We start from the raw sequence: 20032 nt of genomic DNA on the forward strand, positions 1-20032 counted from the left end.
ACAGGTACAATGTCGCTGTACAAAACAATGTGGGCCTCAGTCTGTATTTTGCTCTGAGGCCCATGTGTATCTAGGGGTTGTGTCTATGTGGGCTGAAACAGATGGCAGCACCTGCTAGATATGCGTTTTGTAAACACACAGCGGTCTTGTTAGATTTAGTGTACTATTATCAGTCGGTCACCTTGCAGAGGAAGGCCTTATCCTCCAGACAGGAGCAGAAGTTGGCCGTTGTAGAAGCAGCAGCGTGGTCTTAAATGTTTACAGCGTTTGCGCAGCATACCAACAGATCTTAGAAGGTCTTAAGTGCTCTCTGGGTCCCGGTGTGTCGGCAGCACAGAGTTAGTGTTACCAGACGAGCTTTCATCACCCCGTGAGAGCTGCGAGGATGGCGCATACCGCTCCTAACCAGCGGGCTCGCATGCTCGGCCAGAGGGAAGCTCCCGGCTGTAAATCAGTCTTGTTGCCGAGCTCCACACCCATCCTGTTCTGGGTCTGGGGAGGAGAGAGCTGCATGGCTGACCTCATCGCTGAGGCAACAGACCCTGCCCCACATCCTGAGGAAACAGAAGAGAAAAACAATGAGCGGAGTCCATGCTGGAGGCCAGCACACTCTGGTAGAGTGGGCAGTCGTGGGCCCTCGGTGTGTGATCTGGCCAGAGCAGCGTTTTTCACTATTAAATGCTGTCTACTCTTTTTCCTGTTGTCATGCTGTTTCCCTGTTTCCCTGGCCTTGTGCCGTGCCGCAGAAAGCAGATTATTTTAGGGTAATGCAGTACGAATCCGAGTCCCTGCTGGGTTCTTCTAGCATTACTGGAGCCCCCCAGGGGCCAAGTTCAAAGACAGAGGGGCTGCTTGTCTGTGAGCAGGGCAGTACATCTCACTTCTGCCTTCATTTAGTTTTAATATGATTCCATTAAACTCCACTTTTCTCATGTTTTGATAACTAGGATTGGTATTAAACGTCAAAGCTTTATTGATAACTGAGATGTGTGTTTGCAGCACTAAGTATTATGTCAAGTAACAAAATGCTTGCTCATCATTTTGGCATCAGAATCTAACAAGGCTCACTAATCGGCTTTAGTTTAGAAATATTGAAAACAATACTCGGTTGAACTGAGATGATAAATCGGGAGAATAATCTGAAACTGTTTTCATAACTTTCAGTCAAATACAGTCTAAAAAATAACAAGCAGGTTGGTCGATAATTCATCCATGACTATCTCCATCAGCTAATGGCTGTTTGGAGCTCAGCTCGGTGTTTTCAGTCAGAGACAAGATGGCCTTTCTTCGAGGGTCTTCCTCAATCTACCCCACTCTCATGGCACAAAAGCCTGCTCACTGTCTCTGGCATGCGGTCCTGGAACATGCACGGTATCAATGTGTCCTCAGCGACTGGGTGTCAGTCTTCAGACTTTCCCCTGTCATCTGATTTACTGGTCTGTGGGGAAGTGCTTTTATTTTGGTCCAGCGCTCTCTCACGGGGCGTGTCATCTTTCGGCCATGGGGCTGCTTGGCAGTGTATATTTGGCTATGTTAATTTTGAAATAATCCCCCTTAGATGCTTCTGTCTTTTCGGATGGTATACTATTACACTCATTCATCCTTTGTCTGTATGAATCTGCGTGTCCTAGTGTACAAACGGGGGGGGGGTGGGCACATCTGTAAGCTGTGAGGCCACAACATTTTATTTGAATGTTTCTCTCTCGGTTTATCATTTAATCTGTTTGCTACCGGTCAATATTCTCTCCTTCACTCACATTCCCTCTTGTTTGTCTGTTCCTGGTTTCTACCCAGCCTCCCCTGCCTGTCTCACTGGCATCTCCCCCCCCTCTCCCCGGCCCCCGTCTGTCTTGTTTGATATAAATATCGTGTCGGGTTGGCCTGATGGGGTAGAGTTTCGCTGCGGGGCCGTGGCCAGTTTTGCTTATTTGCTCCCCGGCTATAAACAGGTGAGCTGTGGACCCTGGTGGGCTATCACCGTTGCCCACATGTTAATAGAATGGATTAGACAGCCCTGCCCCCCCTGCACTGTACACCTTGCTCTGTGGGAAATGGGTTGGGAAAACATTGACATCTCCCTTATCCTGGAATTCAAAGCACGCTGTAGTTAGTGGAACGGGTCCTGTAATTGTCAACACATTATTTTCAATTTCTGGACTTTGACAGATGGTGTTTTGTATTCAAGCACATTCCTCACCGGCTCTGTACCTAAACTCCTGAGGTTGTGGGAGGAATGTTTGTTCTGCTGGAGTAGATTGTATCACACAGCATCATTTTTGTTTCCAGATAAGACAGGTTGCATGTTAAACGATGCTTCGCTGGGACTAGAAACACCGAATGCCCCCCTTCCTAGAGCCACCGTGTCCCCGCCTGATTGCTTTCTTTCTCAGGAACGGACAGAGGAATGTTTGGAATTCCCCATGCACCTTCGCTCCCATCTGATAAACACTGCAGGACTGTGGCAGGACCTTGGGTGAGTGGGTGGATGGATGGGGAGGGGGTGTATGTGCACAGGCAGGACTGTACATGCACCCACTGCCACAAGAATGTGTACATTATCCACATATCTTGCGAGTTGTTTGTTGAACGTAATGAAGATTAGTTACCACAGCGTGACCACGGACGGTTCCCCTCGGCACAGTGAGCCACTGTTGTATTGTTGACGGACGTTTGATGAATTCATCTCGTGTTATTAGTCCCAGTCATATCCCTTTTGATGACAGCTTTATTCCTCCAGAGCTCGCACAATGGGCTATTGAGTCAGGATGCTGTTGGAGCAGAATTGGACTTTGTCCTTTGTGGCTCCTACCCCCCCTGTCTGAAATGGAAAAGATTAGCCTGTTACTTGGCTTACAGCTCTTTTGCATTCTTAATGCTTCGAACTCTTCATGGACCAAAACTTTTCTGAGACTAACGAAGGCTTGTTGTCCGTCCTCATGCCAAACTCAATGCTGCCCTCCTCAGGGGACAAGAGGGAAGCAAGACCGTTAAAGTAGCAGCTTCAATCTTCAATCTGTATCCTTGTGTGACCGGCATTAAATGATATCAAAGAGATGCACTTAATGGAGCGGTGTGTGTTTATTGCAGGCTGCTTAGTCGAAGGCTACAAATGGATATGAGCTGTGAATTTATGGATTTAAAAATGATACTTTTCTGATGCTAAATTTAAACAGGCCTGGCTGTGTTTTAATCTTTCTTTATCCAGGTATAGAAATAGCAGAATCGTATGTGGTGCATCTCCCACTGTGATTATAGTGCCATTCATATCAGTGCTGCAACTAACAATACGTTGTATTATTTTCACAAATTCCCAAATACCAGCGTGACACCTTTAAATCAAGTGTTTTGTACCAGCAGTCTAAAAGCCAAAGATATTCAGTTTACTATCACTTACAACAAATCCTATCGCTGGAACTAAAGACTGTTTGACATTTCTGCTTCAAACATTACTGAACAATTAGTTGATTATTAAAATTGTTCAGCAACTGATCGATTATTTGACTAACAGTTTCAGCTCTAATCTATATCTTCTTTAAATCCCCTTTATGTAGGACAACTCCCAATCTGCAACACATAGATGACACTCACTTTCACCGGGACGGTCCAACTTTTCTTCAAACAAAAAAACACAATCTACCAATTTCGAGGTATTGGAACACACAGTAGCTGCTTTTCCCCACCAAGGAATGAATACAGGAACTAGACGTTGTAGATTAAACGATGAATCTCACTGTGATGATGCCCCCTGTGGAGAGCTACTCTGGAGTCACAGATGTGTAGCATCAGCAGGTGGTGGGGGGGTGGGGGGGGGGATATATAGTGAGTGCACACTATTATAGCCTCATAATCTTGGCTCTGTCTACAGGTGTTTTTGGAAAGCTCCAGGCAGTGCAGCTGTCCTCTTCGTCAACGCCACAACGAACTTTCTAGGAATACATTTCAATAATTCGTCTTTCTTTAAGGCGTTTATTATTTTTGACAGCTTCTACGGTCTTCTAAGCTACCAGAGAGTGATGTAAATGTAAACCCCACACTGTATTTTATATGGCTCACCTTCGTTCCAAAACCAGCTGTGGTGTTTTTCTCTGTGGAGGCTTTGTTTTATGAGTGACAAAGTCAACTTCAGTAAGACCTTGTTCAGCATGTCAGCACCAGGTGCAGATTATTTTGAGCTGGTCATGATATTTCAGCACGTTTGCACAGACACGGGCTACACACTGAGCTTACTGCTATAAATAGGCCTGTGCTCCCATGACTTAAACATTCAGCTTCTGGGCCGGATCTCCTTTTGGTCTGAAGACTGGTTGCAGAATATAGCGGACGTCTTGACGTGCGAGATGTAATTTAACATAACGGACATAAGCCTGACATCTGTAAAGCTACAATCGTAGTGGCCGTATTTATTTGAGGGTGAGAATGCACTAATGAGAGACACTTTCAGTGTTTCTTGGTAAGAGAAAGGCGCAGTGAAAAGATACCGTCACCCACTTCTGGCTCTCAACCCCCCCCCCCCCCCCCCCCCCATTACGCTGGGAACATGTTATCACTCCTTGTTGCTCACACTATCTTCGTCTGAACTGCTGTCTGCTTCACGCACACAAATAAATGCACACAAACACGCATTTAATACTGCCCGGAAGATATTACAGATGCAGTAGGTGGAAACAATAATGTGCGTATAGATACTGGCTTTTTATTATATGTACTCATGGATTACAGGCACTGCTTTATTGTTTCATTATATTATTGCGTTGCTTTGTTGTTGGATCTGTTAATGTTGACGTAGACGAAGGACAAACTTATCTTAGTCTATTCCAAGCCTGAGGCGGCGGGGACTTCATTTTCCAGATATTCTGTGATATGTGTTTTTTATTGTCACTTGATTGCAGATGATATGAAGTCAGTGTCAGCAACACAGGGGAGTAAGGCAGCCTTATGAGTATTCAGTGTTGTGCAGTCAGACTTGATCCAAGTCTCTTTTTGAAATAACTCCTATTCAGGACAGGAAATCAAAGTGTTCATACATGAACAGATTTATAATTTAGAGAGACACTTTTTACGTACATTGAAAGTATTTTAGAAGCCTGGTTGGCCGTCTGACCTTGTGCTTAGTTGGACAGCTTTTGACTCTGCTTCTCTTGTGTTCGGGTTTGCGGTAATTCCTCGGAACAGACTCCCGTTCCAAGCCTCTGTACTGTGACAGTATGCGGCCGGTGATTGCTTCTATTCTGGACCGGCTGAGAATGGACGGCTCGTGTGATGCAAGAGTCTATTTTGCTCCTGCGTTCCTGTGAACACTCAGCGGGGTAACACTGTCGCCCCTCAACCCTGGACTGGGTTCAGAAACACTTTCTGTTGGTCTGCTTCTTTGTTCTTATCAGTCTGTCTTGTTAAATTCACACGCATTCTCATAAAACAGAGACTAATCCAAGATGTGCATAACTTCCAGAGGTATAAAATACTGTAATGACAGATCAAGCTCATAGACCGGTAGCTCTCATTGTCAGCAGGGTTGTATTTATAGTGTGGAGCGATAGGGGGGGGGAGTATGTTGGGGATTTCAGAGGGTTATTTCATGAAGGCCTAATCGGTATAGGTATGAAGCTGTGCTCGGTGATGTGCCGGGCCATGCTGTGAGGGTGACAGGGCTTAACAAAAAGCTTTTTTTGGTGATGGGTTGGAATGACTGACTCAGACACGCTGGCATTGTCCGTTTACAGCCTGACACCCCAGTCAGTAGTCGCCTCAGAGAACCCAACGACCCAGTAAAGAATTCATTGGTCTCCAGCGCAATCATGTTTGCAGGTCGAAATATTTTGCGTTCAGGAATTTGGTGTCTTTGCTCCAATGACACGAGGCATTACCGAGTCCGAGTTTGATGACCAACTATCAATTATTTCAGACGCGTTACTGGCGGACCTGGAATCTACTACGTCCCACATCTCAAAGCGACCTGTGTTCTTGGCTGAGGAGACCCCCTACTCCATCCCCACTGGAGGGCACTCCTACCAGGATGTGTCCGTCCCACCTCCAGTCCCTCCTCCGCCCTCAGCCGAGGCTCTGAACGGGTCCCTGGTGGATCAGCCGGACTCCCACCACTCCTCTCAGCAGGTATGTCTCCGTAGTGTGATGATCATGCAGAACTCGTGAACTAATGTTTCTCCGTGAAGCCATTCCGCAAACAGGTTCCTCTCTGATATCAAACTCATCGGAAAAGAAACATGAGAGGGGAAGTCAGTCTTGCACAGTTAACTGTGTCCAGATGAATGTCGAATCGAAAGCCAAGTGGAAACTCTGCTCATGTTTTCTCCGTTTGTCTCACTGATGTGTCCTCTGCAGTCGTTAGGTTCAGCCCAGAAGAGCTCATGGTCCAGGGACAGTAGCAGCTCTCCGTTGTCTCACATTGAAGAGGACCACGTCTACAGGTATCCTGTCACACGCTTGAAATGTTGTGTGTATCATCGTCCTTTTCTTTCACCTGTAGTTGCTGTTAGCAGTTGTCCCTGTCTGTCTCCTCTTCAGTTTTCCAAACAAACAGAAGTCGGTAGACTCGTCAACAGCAGCCATGACCTCTGCCATGGGCAGTAACCTGTCGGAGCTCGACAGACTGCTGCTGGAGCTCAACGCGGTGCAGCAGAGCTCCCCTTCATTCCCCACCACAGGTACGTGCAAAGTCCCCTCAGCTTTCTCGCTGCTGTTTGTGGTCAGCAAAATGAGCTGTACTGTTGTGTGTTGTCCACAGAGGAGGCAGCTCCACCTTTACCGTCCTGCAGCATTACCCACTACGAGAACGGCGGCTCCCCTGACATCATGGTGAGCCCCGCCCCTCAGGAGAAACCCAAGAGGAACGGAACGAGGCTGGAAGAGGCCCGGCCCACCGTGGAGAGCCTGCTGGACGAGCTGGAGGGCTCGGTGCCTTCACCCAGGTGCTTTATATCACACATGGAGGCAGGGCGGAAAGCACTAAATCAGTAGATACCTTGAGTTGACGTTTTAGGATCTGTATTGGCAGAGAAATAGCTGGAACAGTGCATCCCGTCATTAGAGCCCCAACACACCAAGCTTACAATAGGCCATTAGCTGGGAATGAACTCAATCAGAGCTCCCCAAAACGGACAACATTGCCATCTGAAAGGGCCAACTTATGTTCAAGATCATGTTAACGTTCAAATGGTAGTTTATAGACGAGAGTGTTTTGAACAGGCTGCTCTCGGTTATGTTGTGGAAATGCTTTGAACACGCCCCCAAGTCACATCACATGGTAGCACATGCAGGTTGGATGACTTTACATAATGTTGCTTTCTTCTTTCTTTTTACTAGTTTTTAAAAATTTTGTTGAATAATATAAAATTGATTAGAATGCATGCTAGCTTGTTTTGCCTACATGTGCAGCTGTGTTTAGACTAAAGAGAGGAACTTATCAGTGTGTGACGTGATCTCTGTCTGGAAGGAGTGGGAAGACTGTGCTGGGCCGTTGTCCTTTGTCTCCCTTTAGTTTCATCTTCTAAAATGCTGAATATGGCAGTTTCGACTTCTTGTCGGCACAGAATAAGACTATTCAGGTTTACAGTGGCATCAACATGGTTGCAAGTTGGTTTTGTTTTGTCTTTCTGATGTTTTAGGATCAGGAACACAGAATGACAAACCTTACTTCCTCAGAACGTACATGAATGCCAGCAGTCAGCTAGCCTGTTAGCTGTTGTCTTTTACATTTTAATAGAGGATGTGAGGTAATTCTGACTTTTGTGGTAACTTAGACAATACATATTTTGGGTTCTGCTGTTGGTAAGGCGTCAATGTTTGCATGTAATAACAAATCATGTTATAATTTGTATTTTCTAGCTCCTCTGCTCGCCACAGCGATTTAGACACACCCTCTCAGCAGCAAGCCAGAATTTCAGCTTCCTGTGCCACAAGAGAGCTCGACGAGCTGATGGCCTCTCTGTCTGACTTCAAGGTACAGAGCAGCATGAGTGACGACTGGAAAGGCTTCAACAAAAACACATTTCTGTTGATTTCTCTGTCCTCTTCCTCTTATCTTGCTTCTGCTTCTATGTCCTTCAGCCCAGTTCTTTGGGCTGTCTGCTGGACCCAGCAGGAGCGTCTTCCAGCTTTCCTCATCCTCCAGCCTCTTCCTCCATCACCCCAGTGGCTTCTCCTTTCCTTAGCCTGTCCCATACGTCTCCCTGTGCCTCTCCTCTGTTCTCTTTGCCTGCTGGTCTAGAGCTGCACATAGACGAGGATAGAGGAGACGGTGGCATGTCAATGTCCCATGCGAACCGTCTCTGTCCTCACAGTCCCATATCCTCACTTTCTGCAGCCAGTGACCTAGACCTGGACTCTGTCATAGATGTCTCTGCCACCATGCTGTCGTCCCAAACCAGGTCTCTGCTTGTCCTCTCTCAAGCCGCTTCCCTTAACTCCAACCTTATGAGAAATAGCCCGAGTCCTTCCAATACCACCACCACCACCCTCTCGCTAACCTCCGTTAACACTGTCCTGGACCACAAGTCCTCCAAGTCCTCTAGTCCATCTGTAGAGCGGGTCTCGCCCTCAAATACTGTCGGTAAATTCCCCTGTGCTCCTGAGACTATGACCAAGGGATCTTCTTTTCATGACCTTGTTTTGAATTTCTCTACTCCTCCTCCTCCTTTTAAAAACCTCACCCCACCTCTCTCAGCTCCAACGACTCCTTCACCCGTCCCTGCTGCTGTCTGTATATCTCCACATTCTGCGCATGTTTCCTCAAAAACATCCTCGCCATCTCCAGTCTCTTCCATGACGGTCCCCTCTCCACCGGCCTTCACTAGCACCAGCAGACAGCTGTTGGAGTCGGCCCCCGCAGCCCAGAGAGCCAGCCCCTTCGCTGTGCAGCAACCCCCCATGGGGGAGCCCTCCTTGAACGAGGCGCTGGACAAGCTGCTAGCCATGAGTTTTGCACAGAATCACTCCGAAGCACATGTGGAGGATCCACAGCTGAAGATGGAGGCACATTATTTAGGCAGAGGAATGCAGGAGATGCAGGAGGAGCTCATCCTGCCTCTGGACAGAAACAGCGTGCAGCCCGACACTTTCACCAGCGCCACCAACACCATCACAGACGACTCGGTGGACGGAGGGACTGATGGGAATGGAGATCTGGACTGGGCTGACGAGGAGCTGTCAATATCCTTCCACGATGGACTGGATGGCACCATGACGCCTTACACCGAGAGGCCGTACACAGACGGCAGCATGACCCCGCTGACAGAGGCCAGCTGGATGGATGAGTCCATGACCCCGTCTTCATGCCCCGGGACCCCTGACGCTGCCCTGGACCTGCCCCTGCTGCAGACTCCCAGTATAGACAGAGTCTCTGCTTCCGGACATGTAATGCATCTCGCCTCTTGCTTGACACAACATGGGCTTGTTTTGCTCACATTGTTCTGCTCCTGCTCCAGAGACTGATGCTTCCACACTAGCTAGCCTCTACTTAAACTAAACTAAAACATGATACCAAATATTTATCTGCTAGTTTGCTCACGAGTATAAGTTTCGCACTTTGTCATTTTAAGACAGATAAAACGGGGATTGTTTTGTTAGCATTCTCTCAAATCTTCTTTAGCACAATCAAGTAGGGCTGAAACAATAGGTCAACTAATTGATTAATCGATGAACAGCATGAAAGGTTTTCTGCTTTTCTGTATTTTATATTTTAAAGTGAATATCTTTTGAATGTAGACTATCGGTCACATAAAACACAGCAGGCTTTCAGCTGCTGGAATAGAAGCTGGCTTAGAAATAGAGATGCTCTTTGTAATCAAGAGATTTTGCTTTGATGCTGCACTTAGAAATAACTCACTGATTGGCAGAACCAGTACTGAGCATGGCACATGTAATCCTCCTGACCTGCTGCACCAGTTTTGTGTGAAGGACCCTAATGTCACCTGCGTTGTGAGCTTGGTGTGGTTGTTGAGAGACTAGGAAGGCTGTGAGGAAGATTCATGGGCACCTGACATAAGCATGCTGGAAGTGCATGGAGTGTGACTCCGAGCCCACTGACCACAGCACCCTGGCCTGTCATGGATTTGTGACTCACCTGCTGCCTCAGCGCTCTGCTGTGACTGCTTCAGCTGGGTTGTGTTTGGTGTGGACGTATGATGAGATGCTCACCATTCCTTCTTAGATAAAATCAGTGATTAGGCGCACCAAGGAGACTCCTAACGTGCACCCCATGTTCCGAGACGGTCTTCTGCGCAGAAAGATGGGACCCGTCATTGTAAACAAGAACACTTCTCAGGACCGCCTCATAGAGGAGCTTCAGGGCAAGTTCAGGATCGGCCGTTCAGAGCGGCGACATAAACAGTCCGATGATTGGCTGACCGAGGGCGTCGTCGTCACATGCAAACCCCAGCGTTTCCGTCCCGATGGGGCCGGCAGTGAGGTCGACAAGGTTGGCTTCAGTGTGCTCAACAGTTTTCCCCAAATATTGCTATTCCCAATAAATTCACCTTTTCGTTCTCTACACACTTTGCTCTCTGTGTTCCTTCCCTTCTCTCTGTTTTTCTCTCCTCTTTGTTCAGATCATAATTCCCCCAGAGTCGCCTGTCCCCGTGAGGAAGGTGCTCCCGCCTCTCTCTCCCCCCGCCCTTTGTCGCCCTCCTGTTATAGAGGAACCTAAGCGGCTACTCCCAGTACAGCACCCCCCTATTCCTACACCGCCACCTCTCCCTCCACCTCCGCAACCTCGCCACATCCAGGAACCAGTTCCCCGTGCACCTTGGCAGATTATAAAAGCCACACCACCACCACCACCACCACCACTACCACCAGCCCCAATTCAGGGAGCTCCTGCCACCAAACCACAGCCCCCTCCTCCTGTTCTTAAAGCCCCAAACCGCCCTCCACCAGTGGAGCCAGTGACACCAATACCACCCAAAGTCCTGGTGTCAGTAGGCTGCCAAACAGAGTATGACCCAATCTTCCCTCCAATGCAGGCATGAACCCCTGTCTCTTATCCCTTCTTGGTTTTCACAGCTTCACATTTTTTTCCATCTTTGTAACGTTAAAACGTAATTTAGTTAAACGTCTGTGTGTATCAGGCACATCTTTAACGCATAACTATTTTGACAATTTAATCATTTCAGATTATGGCCCAAGGGAAGGGCGGCGTTCCTGGTGGGGCTCCGACACAGGTCAACAAGCTGGACAACATGCTGGGCAGCCTGCAGTCTGACCTCAACAAACTGGGTGTACAGACGGTAGCTAAAGGAGTGTGTGGAGCCTGTTGCAAGCCAATTGTGGGACAGGTGAGATGCTTTTTTTTTTAAAAGATAGAACGTCTGTAATATATATGTATTGTAATTTTAATCATTTAATTTGTACAATCCACTTTTCTGTTCGTCTAGGTGGTGACTGCAATGGGCCGCACGTGGCACCCTGAACACTTTGTGTGCACGCACTGTCAAGAGGAGATCGGCTCCAGGAACTTCTTTGAGCGAGAAGGACAACCGTACTGTGAGACCGATTACCACAACTTGTTCTCCCCGCGGTGCTACTACTGCAACGGGCCCATACTGGATGTAAGTCGCTGCTGTTTACGTATGTGGTCGTGTCTGTTGTAGAGTACAGTCAGCCAACAACTCGTGTTCTCATGTCTGTTCAGAAAGTTGTGACGGCGCTGGATAGGACATGGCATCCCGAACACTTCTTCTGCGCTCAGTGTGGATCTTTCTTTGGGCCAGAAGGTATTGTGATTATATCTACAGTCCAGTCATAGTAGTACAAACAATAGTTTCTGTTTGCATTTCGGTTTTGTGATTTATTAAAACCTGTTTGTTATTTCTATGAAGGCTTTCATGAAAAGGATGGAAAAGCCTTTTGCAGGAAGGATTACTTTGACATGTTTGCACCAAAATGTGGCGGCTGTGCCAGAGCCATTTTGGAGAACTACATCTCAGCGCTGAACAGCCTTTGGCATCCTGAATGTTTTGTCTGCAGGGTCTGTATCTTGTCATTTCTGTCACTCTGGCGTTATTTCATGTACCAGAGTTCAGCTGGATATTGTTAAAGGAATGATAGCTCCAGAATAACGGCATCTTCCTCTGCTTCCTCTCTTGTTTTTGTTCACAGGAGTGCTTCACCCCGTTTGTGAATGGAAGTTTCTTTGAGCACGATGGCCAGCCTTACTGTGAAGTGCACTACCACGAGCGCCGTGGCTCCCTCTGCTCCGGCTGTCAGAAGCCCATCACGGGACGCTGCATCACAGCCATGTCCAAGAAGTTCCACCCGGAGCACTTTGTCTGTGCCTTCTGCCTGAAACAGCTCAACAAAGGCACCTTTAAAGAACAAAACGACAAGCCTTACTGCCATGGCTGCTTCGTCAAGCTGTTCAGTTAGGGAGTTAGTGAGAGCAGCTCTGGATCAGGTCAGATCAGTGTCTAAAGCATCTTTAGCACAGGTAGGGTTGGGATGGGATTTATTGTGTTGGTATCAAAGAAGGCTGTCCGTTCTCTGATAGTGACATTGGAAGTGTGTATGGATTAAGGATGTGCATGTGGTTGAAGCAGCATACAGTCTCTGCTAAAATACTTGTAACTCGTCCTTCATCAACTTGGAGAAACATCCCTATATTCAGACCGCCAGCTCTGCATTTTGCATTGAGGCTCTTATACAGGTGGTTTTGAGTTTTGGTCAGTAGGCCGGAGTGTGACGCAGATATACTCAAAAGGTGACATTACGAGGGTTTTCAACTCAACACTGATAATATACACGACTACGGTGTTTTTCTTAATCCCCTGAAATGTGTTGGATATGTTCAACAGGCAGAGAGCTGTCATTGTCTGTGTTTTTATCTTGTTAGATGGTGGTGAAATCTTACTGAACACTGTAGAAATTCATGAAACACTAGGCATGTGTGACATTGTTGCTCACTGGTTGAGCGTGTCATTTTAGAAACCATAAAAAAGAATCCGACACCGACAGCAGGGAGCAGGTGACTTGTTGTTTTTTAACGTTACAACGGAGGAGGGTAGAACGCGTATCCCCCTCACATGGTGTAAAGTTGGAAAGAGCAGATGGATGTATCCATAATATCACTGTAGCATTGACTGACAATGGGCTGCCTCAGCATTCACAATTACTTTGTGTGTGTGAACAGTCTAGTGTCTTTACACTTCGTGTCACAAAGATGAGTTTGAACTGAATCCATCTTACAGTTTCCAGAATCAGAGTGACAAACCACACCTATTTTTTTAGCCAAAGGCAAACTATGCATGGATGAGTATTTTCACAGTGATTGTCAATGAGGAAGTTCAGTATGTAGTCGTCCACCAGTAGCTGCCGTATCTGCCAAATCATTCCTTGTATTTTCACAGAAGAAAAGAGAAAACAATCTGAAATCTGATTTTTGCAGTTGTCTCTTACAGTGAAGTGGAATCACGCAAAGATATTGGGAGTATATTGTGCATCTCTTAAACTACCATTACTGTTTCTTGGTACATCCTGACTAGTTTTTTGTATATATCAAAAGCAGCTGCAATGTAAGCAAAACGCTGGCATGCTTATTAGCATGTACATGCGTTTGATAACCACTCATTCAAAGAAGGAGAGGGCTGGTGAGGAGTCATAGCAAAGATATTTTGATATTTTTGGTATCATTACTGTATTGAGAAGCTGATGAATGTTCACTTGTTTTTGAAAGAAGTTCACAAAACGAGAAAGTTGCCTGTGATGTTCCAATGACTCTGCAACCGGGGATTAACAGCTTTGTATTTCAGCATCGGGCGTCTGTGCCATTGTATCAGTATCATGTCTAATAACACTGGCAAAGTCAGCACAATACTCATAACAGGTCAATAGTCCGCAGTGATGTTTCATGTAGGAGTCCACTGAAAAATGATGGCTGTAAAAGTGAGAGGCCGGTGGTCAGTTGATGACTCGTGTCCCTCAGCATCTGAGTAGCATCTACTGTATGACCACACCTCCACGTGGGATCATGACATGCAGCAGAGATATATCGGGCCTTTTGTCTTTTTCAGGGAATTCTAGAGCCTTAAATCCTTTTTCACTCTACTTAAGATATCATGTAACGGTTGTCTTTTCGAATCAGTTGAGTAGAGTGTTATTTAACCAAAGCCATACCTTATTTGAGTTGTTTGTGTCTCTTCTTCTTTCTTTTCTTTTCACTCTGAATGTCAGTAGTAATGAACAGTGATATTCCTCTCATCTAGTCTGATTAAAGCAAATAAATTCAGTTTTGTTATTAAATAGTATACAAGGGCTTCATTTGTGACATGTTTTCACTCGACGCGTCAATTTTACACTCGCACTCAAGGAAACACCATCGAACACGAACATTAGTCCAACTGTACAATGCAGTTGTTTGGTTAAATCTTTGCACTGTTGTTTAGTTAGTTAATTTAATATTCTATTTTATTGTATATATTGTGCATTTTTATATTTAACATTTCAAAATATTTTTACTGTTTTTTATTGCTTTACCTGTACCTATTAATGCTGCTGTAGCGAAAAAATGTCTACGCTATTAATAAAGTAACTATCTATACCTCCTTCCTCCTCAAAGATTAAAGAGGTAAGGAGGCTATTTTAAATGCATGAGCAATAGAGACTACTGCCCCAAAATTCAAACTTAAAACAAAAACTTAATTCAGATAGTAAACCAGATGTTTTGACTGAAAAACAACAGACTCTATATAACTTTAGAGAGGCAGTACACGCCCCGCACCAGGTGGGGGCGCTAATACAACGCTGTCGTTGGTCAACCGCCACAAAACGTAGAGAATAAGAAGAAACGGGAGCCGTTCCGTCCTGTGATTGGACACAAGTATCACGTGGTTGATAGTCATACCAGAGAGAATGACATGTTTATTTTTGCTAACACTTCAGGTAAGTCGAGTTAAAGTCTGGCAAAGAATGTGTTACTGTATTCTTTTGTACAGTACGGTATGTCTATTTGTACAAGTTCAAGAAACGAAGGTCTTGCTAGCGTTGACTTTAGTTATAAGTGTACCAATCTCATTAAATACCGTTAAACAGCATTCATGTGTCCTTGTTTATCAGAATGAGCAATGCTATTATATATATCTTATATAGTATGAAAGGTTCATTCATGCGTAAAGTTTATCAAACATTTGATGAACGTTTTGAGTTAAACTTAAACTTAAAACGTCAGTATTAATTAGTATAAGTTATAAGATATGCATTAAGTATTTACATGTCGTATATTTCACCCTGATGGTACAGCAGGTAGTTTGGCCTACAGCCCTGAGGTGAGCACGAGAGGGATGGTTATTACCTCATCATCTTAAAGGTCATGCCAAATCCCTCAGGTGTCATTTTTAAATGTCAGCTGTGGATTTAATGTTTTTTTTTTGACAAATTGGTGAACCTACAACATCCACATGTCTTTCAGGTATCTTAATGCAAAGTGGACTCAAACATCGGCCTCACCACAATGGCTTCCTACTTTGATGAACACAACTGTGAGCCCACCAACCCGGAGGAGCAGTATCGTCAGAACGCACTACTTGAGCTGGCCAGGTGAGGCTCAACACACTTCCCACACATTGTAAGGCTTCACATTGATTACTAGTGTACAGTAAGACTGTTGGTTTGTTCATAGGTCTTTGATGCAGGGCTTGGACTTATTCGACTCGGGGGCGTTCGACTTGTCCGACTGGGACCAGCGTCTCCCTCCTCCGGCTGCCAAAACGGCTGTTCAGACCCTCACTGTGGTCATCATTTCTCCAGAGCAAGCAGGTGACAGACATGACATCAGTCATGTTTAACTGATATTCAACAAATGCGGAGGTTTACAGAGGCAGAGATCATGCTTAGGTAGGGAGGGATTTAACTGTGTGTGTGTTTTTATATCTCACAGATAAAGGTCTCAAGTGTCCTGTGTGTTTGCTGGAGTTCGAGGCACAAGAGTCAGTTCGAGAAATGCCTTGCAAACATCTTTTCCACTCCGGATGTATACTGCCCTGGTTGGGCAAGGTAAAGCTGACACATGTATCATTCAGAATTCAATTCCACATCGGACATGTTCGGGAAAAACATACCTTTTTGAATCTTTTGCATGTTTTCAATCATAGACCAACTCCTGTCCGCTGTGCCGCCTTGAATTAGCGACTGACAATTCAGAGTATGAGGAGTTTAAAAAAGACAAGGTGAGTGTGTAAATATGCTTTGGACGGTACAAATGAGCGTCATCTTCTAGCTGTGCTTCCTGTGTAGCACCAGTCCCGAGCTGAGTGTTGTTTTCTGTCCTGTAGGAGAGAAGAAAACAGAGGGAGCACCGGCTGGAGGACCTACATGGATCCATGTACACATGACTCAACTGTGCTGTGGCACAGCGACTTTTTACAGAAATTTATGAGAAAAATGAATGTTTCAGGAAATGCATAATGCTGCATTCATGCCATTTCGTGCAGAACGTAATTTCAAGCATGCGGATGGGAAAAACTCTCATGTCAGCCTCATATCTGTAGTTATGAGTCAGGAATATAAATGACATCTTCACTATCTACCAATTGGCAAAAATAACTACAGAACTACAAGCTGTAAAGCCACCATCACTGAATAATATCCCACATTCAAAAACTATGTAACGCCATTCTAAAAAAACAAAACGAATTTGGTTTGACTGCATTCGGGGTAATCATCGGCATGAATGCAGCAAAAGCAACAGGATCATTGAACATGCTCATATTTCAGTTGGATAAATGTTCTTTTCTTTGTAGTTGGGATGAAAATATTTTATGACAAGTATGATGTTGACGGCGGCCCTGAAGCATTTCTGGTTTTATTCCTTTTTGATTTAAATCTATAACCTTTTAAACACACAAAAAAACGTCTGTTCAGCTGTATTTGTCAAATTTATATGATTTATTTAAACACAGGAATATATTTTAATCACTGACTCTTTTCGTTTTTTCCACAGAAATAATTTTTAAAGTGCACTTCAGTAATGCAATATGAATAGTATACACTTACATATATTCTGCATTTTATGTCAGGTACCCTGTCAGGTAAATGCCCCCACTGTCACACGGGCTGTCAGTAGGTTTGTTTTCTTCAAGCCGAGGTACAAACTGAACAATCTCTTCTCGAGCCACAGAATATATACAACTACTTTCACTGGCTGAGTAGTACTTGCCTCATGCTGAGTAAACTGACCTTTTTGTGTAAAATAGTTTGGTTCCCCTTTAACTTGTCCCGTGATGTTTGAGGAGGCAACGCCTCTCTTCTGGCCGAGACAGAGGAACACTTAATAACACAACCAGTGTGATCTGGATTGTTTTTTTGATTCTTCTACATCACATGCAGATTTATACCACTTCTATACTACAACAATAATCTGGGGAAAACCCATGTTTGCTATTTGTGCATGTGGTAACACACAATGTAGAACTTGCAACCTTGCTGACTCAACTTAGGTAGGATTTTTAACCAGCAGTACATTATGCAAGTTAGCCATTCTTTGTCATATGCCAAAAGTTATTTATAATTGTGTTTCAAATGAATAGACCATTTTATATATATATATATATATATAAAGAACCACAACAACCCCCCCAAAGACTTTTAACCATAGCTTTATTAGCTTCAGGATGATACCAATACTGTTCCACACTGTCAATATAACAAGTACTGTATGACCATGATGTCATTTTGCTCTCTGTTTTATGCAGCAATTTAGTGAGATTGTTGTTTATACGGACTCGGAGGCAATTTTATGTTTCAAGAACAATCCATGCAAAACATTTAATCATTTATAATTTTTATTTCATATTTGAATATAAATCTCTGACCAATGGAAATACCTAAATGATAGACAAATCGTACATATTTACAGAATTTATTAAAGGAATCAAAATAATCTGTGTTGATTTGTTTTGTACAGTTTTATAGACGTTTCTGTGTTGTTGTTGCAAGAGTACGGGGGATAAGGCTGAAACAGTGCACTCGCATTAATGAGTCACAAAGACACACAGAAAACCAATCACAACTCCAGAGGAGTCCGCTCTTTTTTGACAAAACAGGATTGTTACAGTTGTTGCTCACTAAAACAAAAACTTACTCTGAGCGTGTCCTAGACTGGGTGGCATTAGTCAGCTTAAGTTTGAGTGGCGGTAGTTTGAGGCAGTCTGGTGATAAGCTAATTCACAATTGTCGATTTTGTCTTTAAGTGATATTTACAACAGGAAATTATACACAACCTTAATATATGACACACTTTCCTTTTAGAATACAAGGTATTATACTGTGACTTTAATTACTTTTTTTGACATCCTATACTATCACTTATTTTACATACTATACTATGAATTTTTAATGACTTTTTTTTAACATACTATACTATGGCTGTAAGAACCATTTTGTTATTGTTTTGTTTCGTAAAACCTCCCACCACTTGGGGGCGTAGTGCCGCTGTCAATTAAGCCACAAATGAATATAATCAGGAGGGTCACTGATGCAGGTGTTGCTGAATATACAGCAGCAAACAGTTTTTGACTGTGCGATATTATAACCAACCTCTGTTTATGTTGGAAAAGATGCAATTGTGAGAAATGAAATGCCGATGTTGGAAACTGGATTTCGCTATTTGTTGCACACGTCTAAACAAGCAATCAGCAACCGTGGTTGCCTTTCTTGATAAGCAACGGGGACTACAATGACTTTTTTCGACATATTATATTGTAACCTTTCCTGACTTTTTTGGACAGACAATACTATGACTTTCTATTACTTTTTTGACATACTATACTCATCAAGTCATAGTCATGAAAAGTCATGACGAAAAAAGTCACAATAAAATCTTAATATATGTCAAAACCAGTCAAAGTATAATATGTTGAAAAAAGTCATGAAAAAGTCAGCATGTCAAAACAAATCATAGTTTCATATGTGTAAAAAAGTATTTCGTGTCGTTTTTATGAATAATATTTGAATGGCTCGTGCTCTTGTGTGGTGGAATGCGTGGATCCGCTGCAGGTCTGCTGGATTGATGCGTCATAATGAGGTTATTAGGAGGTAATGCAACTGTAGTAGGACAGCACAGAAGGCCCAGGTATAAAATGCAGGCCCGCCACTGTATGAATGTCATAAAAGATGTCATAAAAACGTCATAGTATAGTTTGGCTAAAAAAAATGTAATAAAATAGTCACAATATTGTATGTCTTGAAAATATCATAGTATAGTTTGTCATTAAATGTTTCATGAAAATTCACTAAAAAAGTTATGTATGTCATCAAATGTGATAAATTGTCTAAGTGCACTGAAGTACGTCATTAAAAACGTTATATAAACGTCATAGTGTAATACGCCATGAAATGTCACAACACGTCATAGGTCATCAAAATGTAAAAGCAAAGTCATAGTACAGTATACCAAAAACAAGGCATTAAATAATTATATCTTGTAAAATGTCACATGTGATAGTATGGTATACAATCATAAAATATAAAGAAGTCATAATATACTATGTCATGAAAATGTACTCAAAAAGTCATAGTATAGTATGCAATAAGTCAGTCAATCGTATTTCATTACAATGTCACACATACGTCTTAATACTATGTCATAATAAAGTAATTACAACATCTTATACAGTATGTTATGAAAACATCTTAAATAAGTCAGAATATAAATTTCATAAAAAAAGTCATAGTGTAGTATGTCATAAAAGATCACAGAGTATGCCATCAATAGGTCACAAAAAGTCATAGTATGTCATAGAAATGTTGACAGAATGAGCCGGTCCTGGCGGTTGAATTTAAGTCTTCAGTTCAGTTGTGGAGCCGAATCCTTAATCAAATATTTACACTTATTGCGGGTCACACATTCTGGTAGTGAGGCCTGCAGCACGGAAACCTGAAGAACTACAAGCTGCAAAGCCACCATCACTGGCATAAAGTCCAATATCAGAAATATGTTACTCGATAATAATAAACTAATCTGGTGAGACCACAATGATAGCAATCGGGGTAATAACCACCCAAAGACTATTCCACACGGTCTGTGTGTGTG

At 43.8% G+C, this 20032-nt stretch overlaps 1 protein-coding gene across 4 annotated transcripts; it reads left to right on the forward strand.

Annotated features, from left to right (window-relative positions):
* The first annotated feature begins 14769 nt into the window (after positions 1 to 14769).
* Positions 14770 to 16914, forward strand: rnf181 (ring finger protein 181). Of its 4 annotated transcripts, none has more exons than XM_076104360.1 (6): positions 14770 to 14886; positions 15413 to 15540; positions 15623 to 15759; positions 15881 to 15996; positions 16095 to 16169; positions 16275 to 16914. In XM_076104360.1, exons 2-6 carry the CDS (start codon positions 15455 to 15457, stop codon positions 16332 to 16334), a joined length of 474 nt encoding a protein of 157 aa, XP_075960475.1. In that variant the 5' UTR covers positions 14770 to 14886; positions 15413 to 15454; the 3' UTR covers positions 16335 to 16914. The 4 variants fall into 4 exon arrangements, with proteins under 4 accessions (XP_075960475.1, XP_075960474.1, XP_075960476.1 ...); XM_076104359.1 differs by lacking the exon at positions 14770 to 14886 and adding an exon at positions 14973 to 15310; XM_076104361.1 differs by lacking the exon at positions 14770 to 14886 and adding an exon at positions 14973 to 15269.
* The last annotated feature ends 3118 nt before the right edge of the window (positions 16915 to 20032 follow it).

The sequence above is a fragment of the Anarhichas minor genome, unplaced genomic scaffold, assembly GCF_050575085.1.
Source record: "Anarhichas minor isolate MPS153535 unplaced genomic scaffold, ASM5057508v1 ptg000030l, whole genome shotgun sequence".
In the NCBI taxonomy this organism is placed as follows: domain Eukaryota; kingdom Metazoa; phylum Chordata; class Actinopteri; order Perciformes; family Anarhichadidae; genus Anarhichas; species Anarhichas minor.

Excerpts from the sequence above, each read along its gene's own strand:
- rnf181 (XM_076104360.1), top strand. The coding sequence starts at position 15,455 with ATGGCTTCCTACTTTGATGAACACAACTGTGAGCCCACCAACCCGGAG. Across the intron at positions 15,541-15,622 it reads GCACTACTTGAGCTGGCCAG|GTCTTTGATGCAGGGCTTGG; the intron begins GTGAGGCTCAAC and ends GTTTGTTCATAG. Across the intron at positions 16,170-16,274 it reads AGGAGTTTAAAAAAGACAAG|GAGAGAAGAAAACAGAGGGA; the intron begins GTGAGTGTGTAA and ends TCTGTCCTGTAG.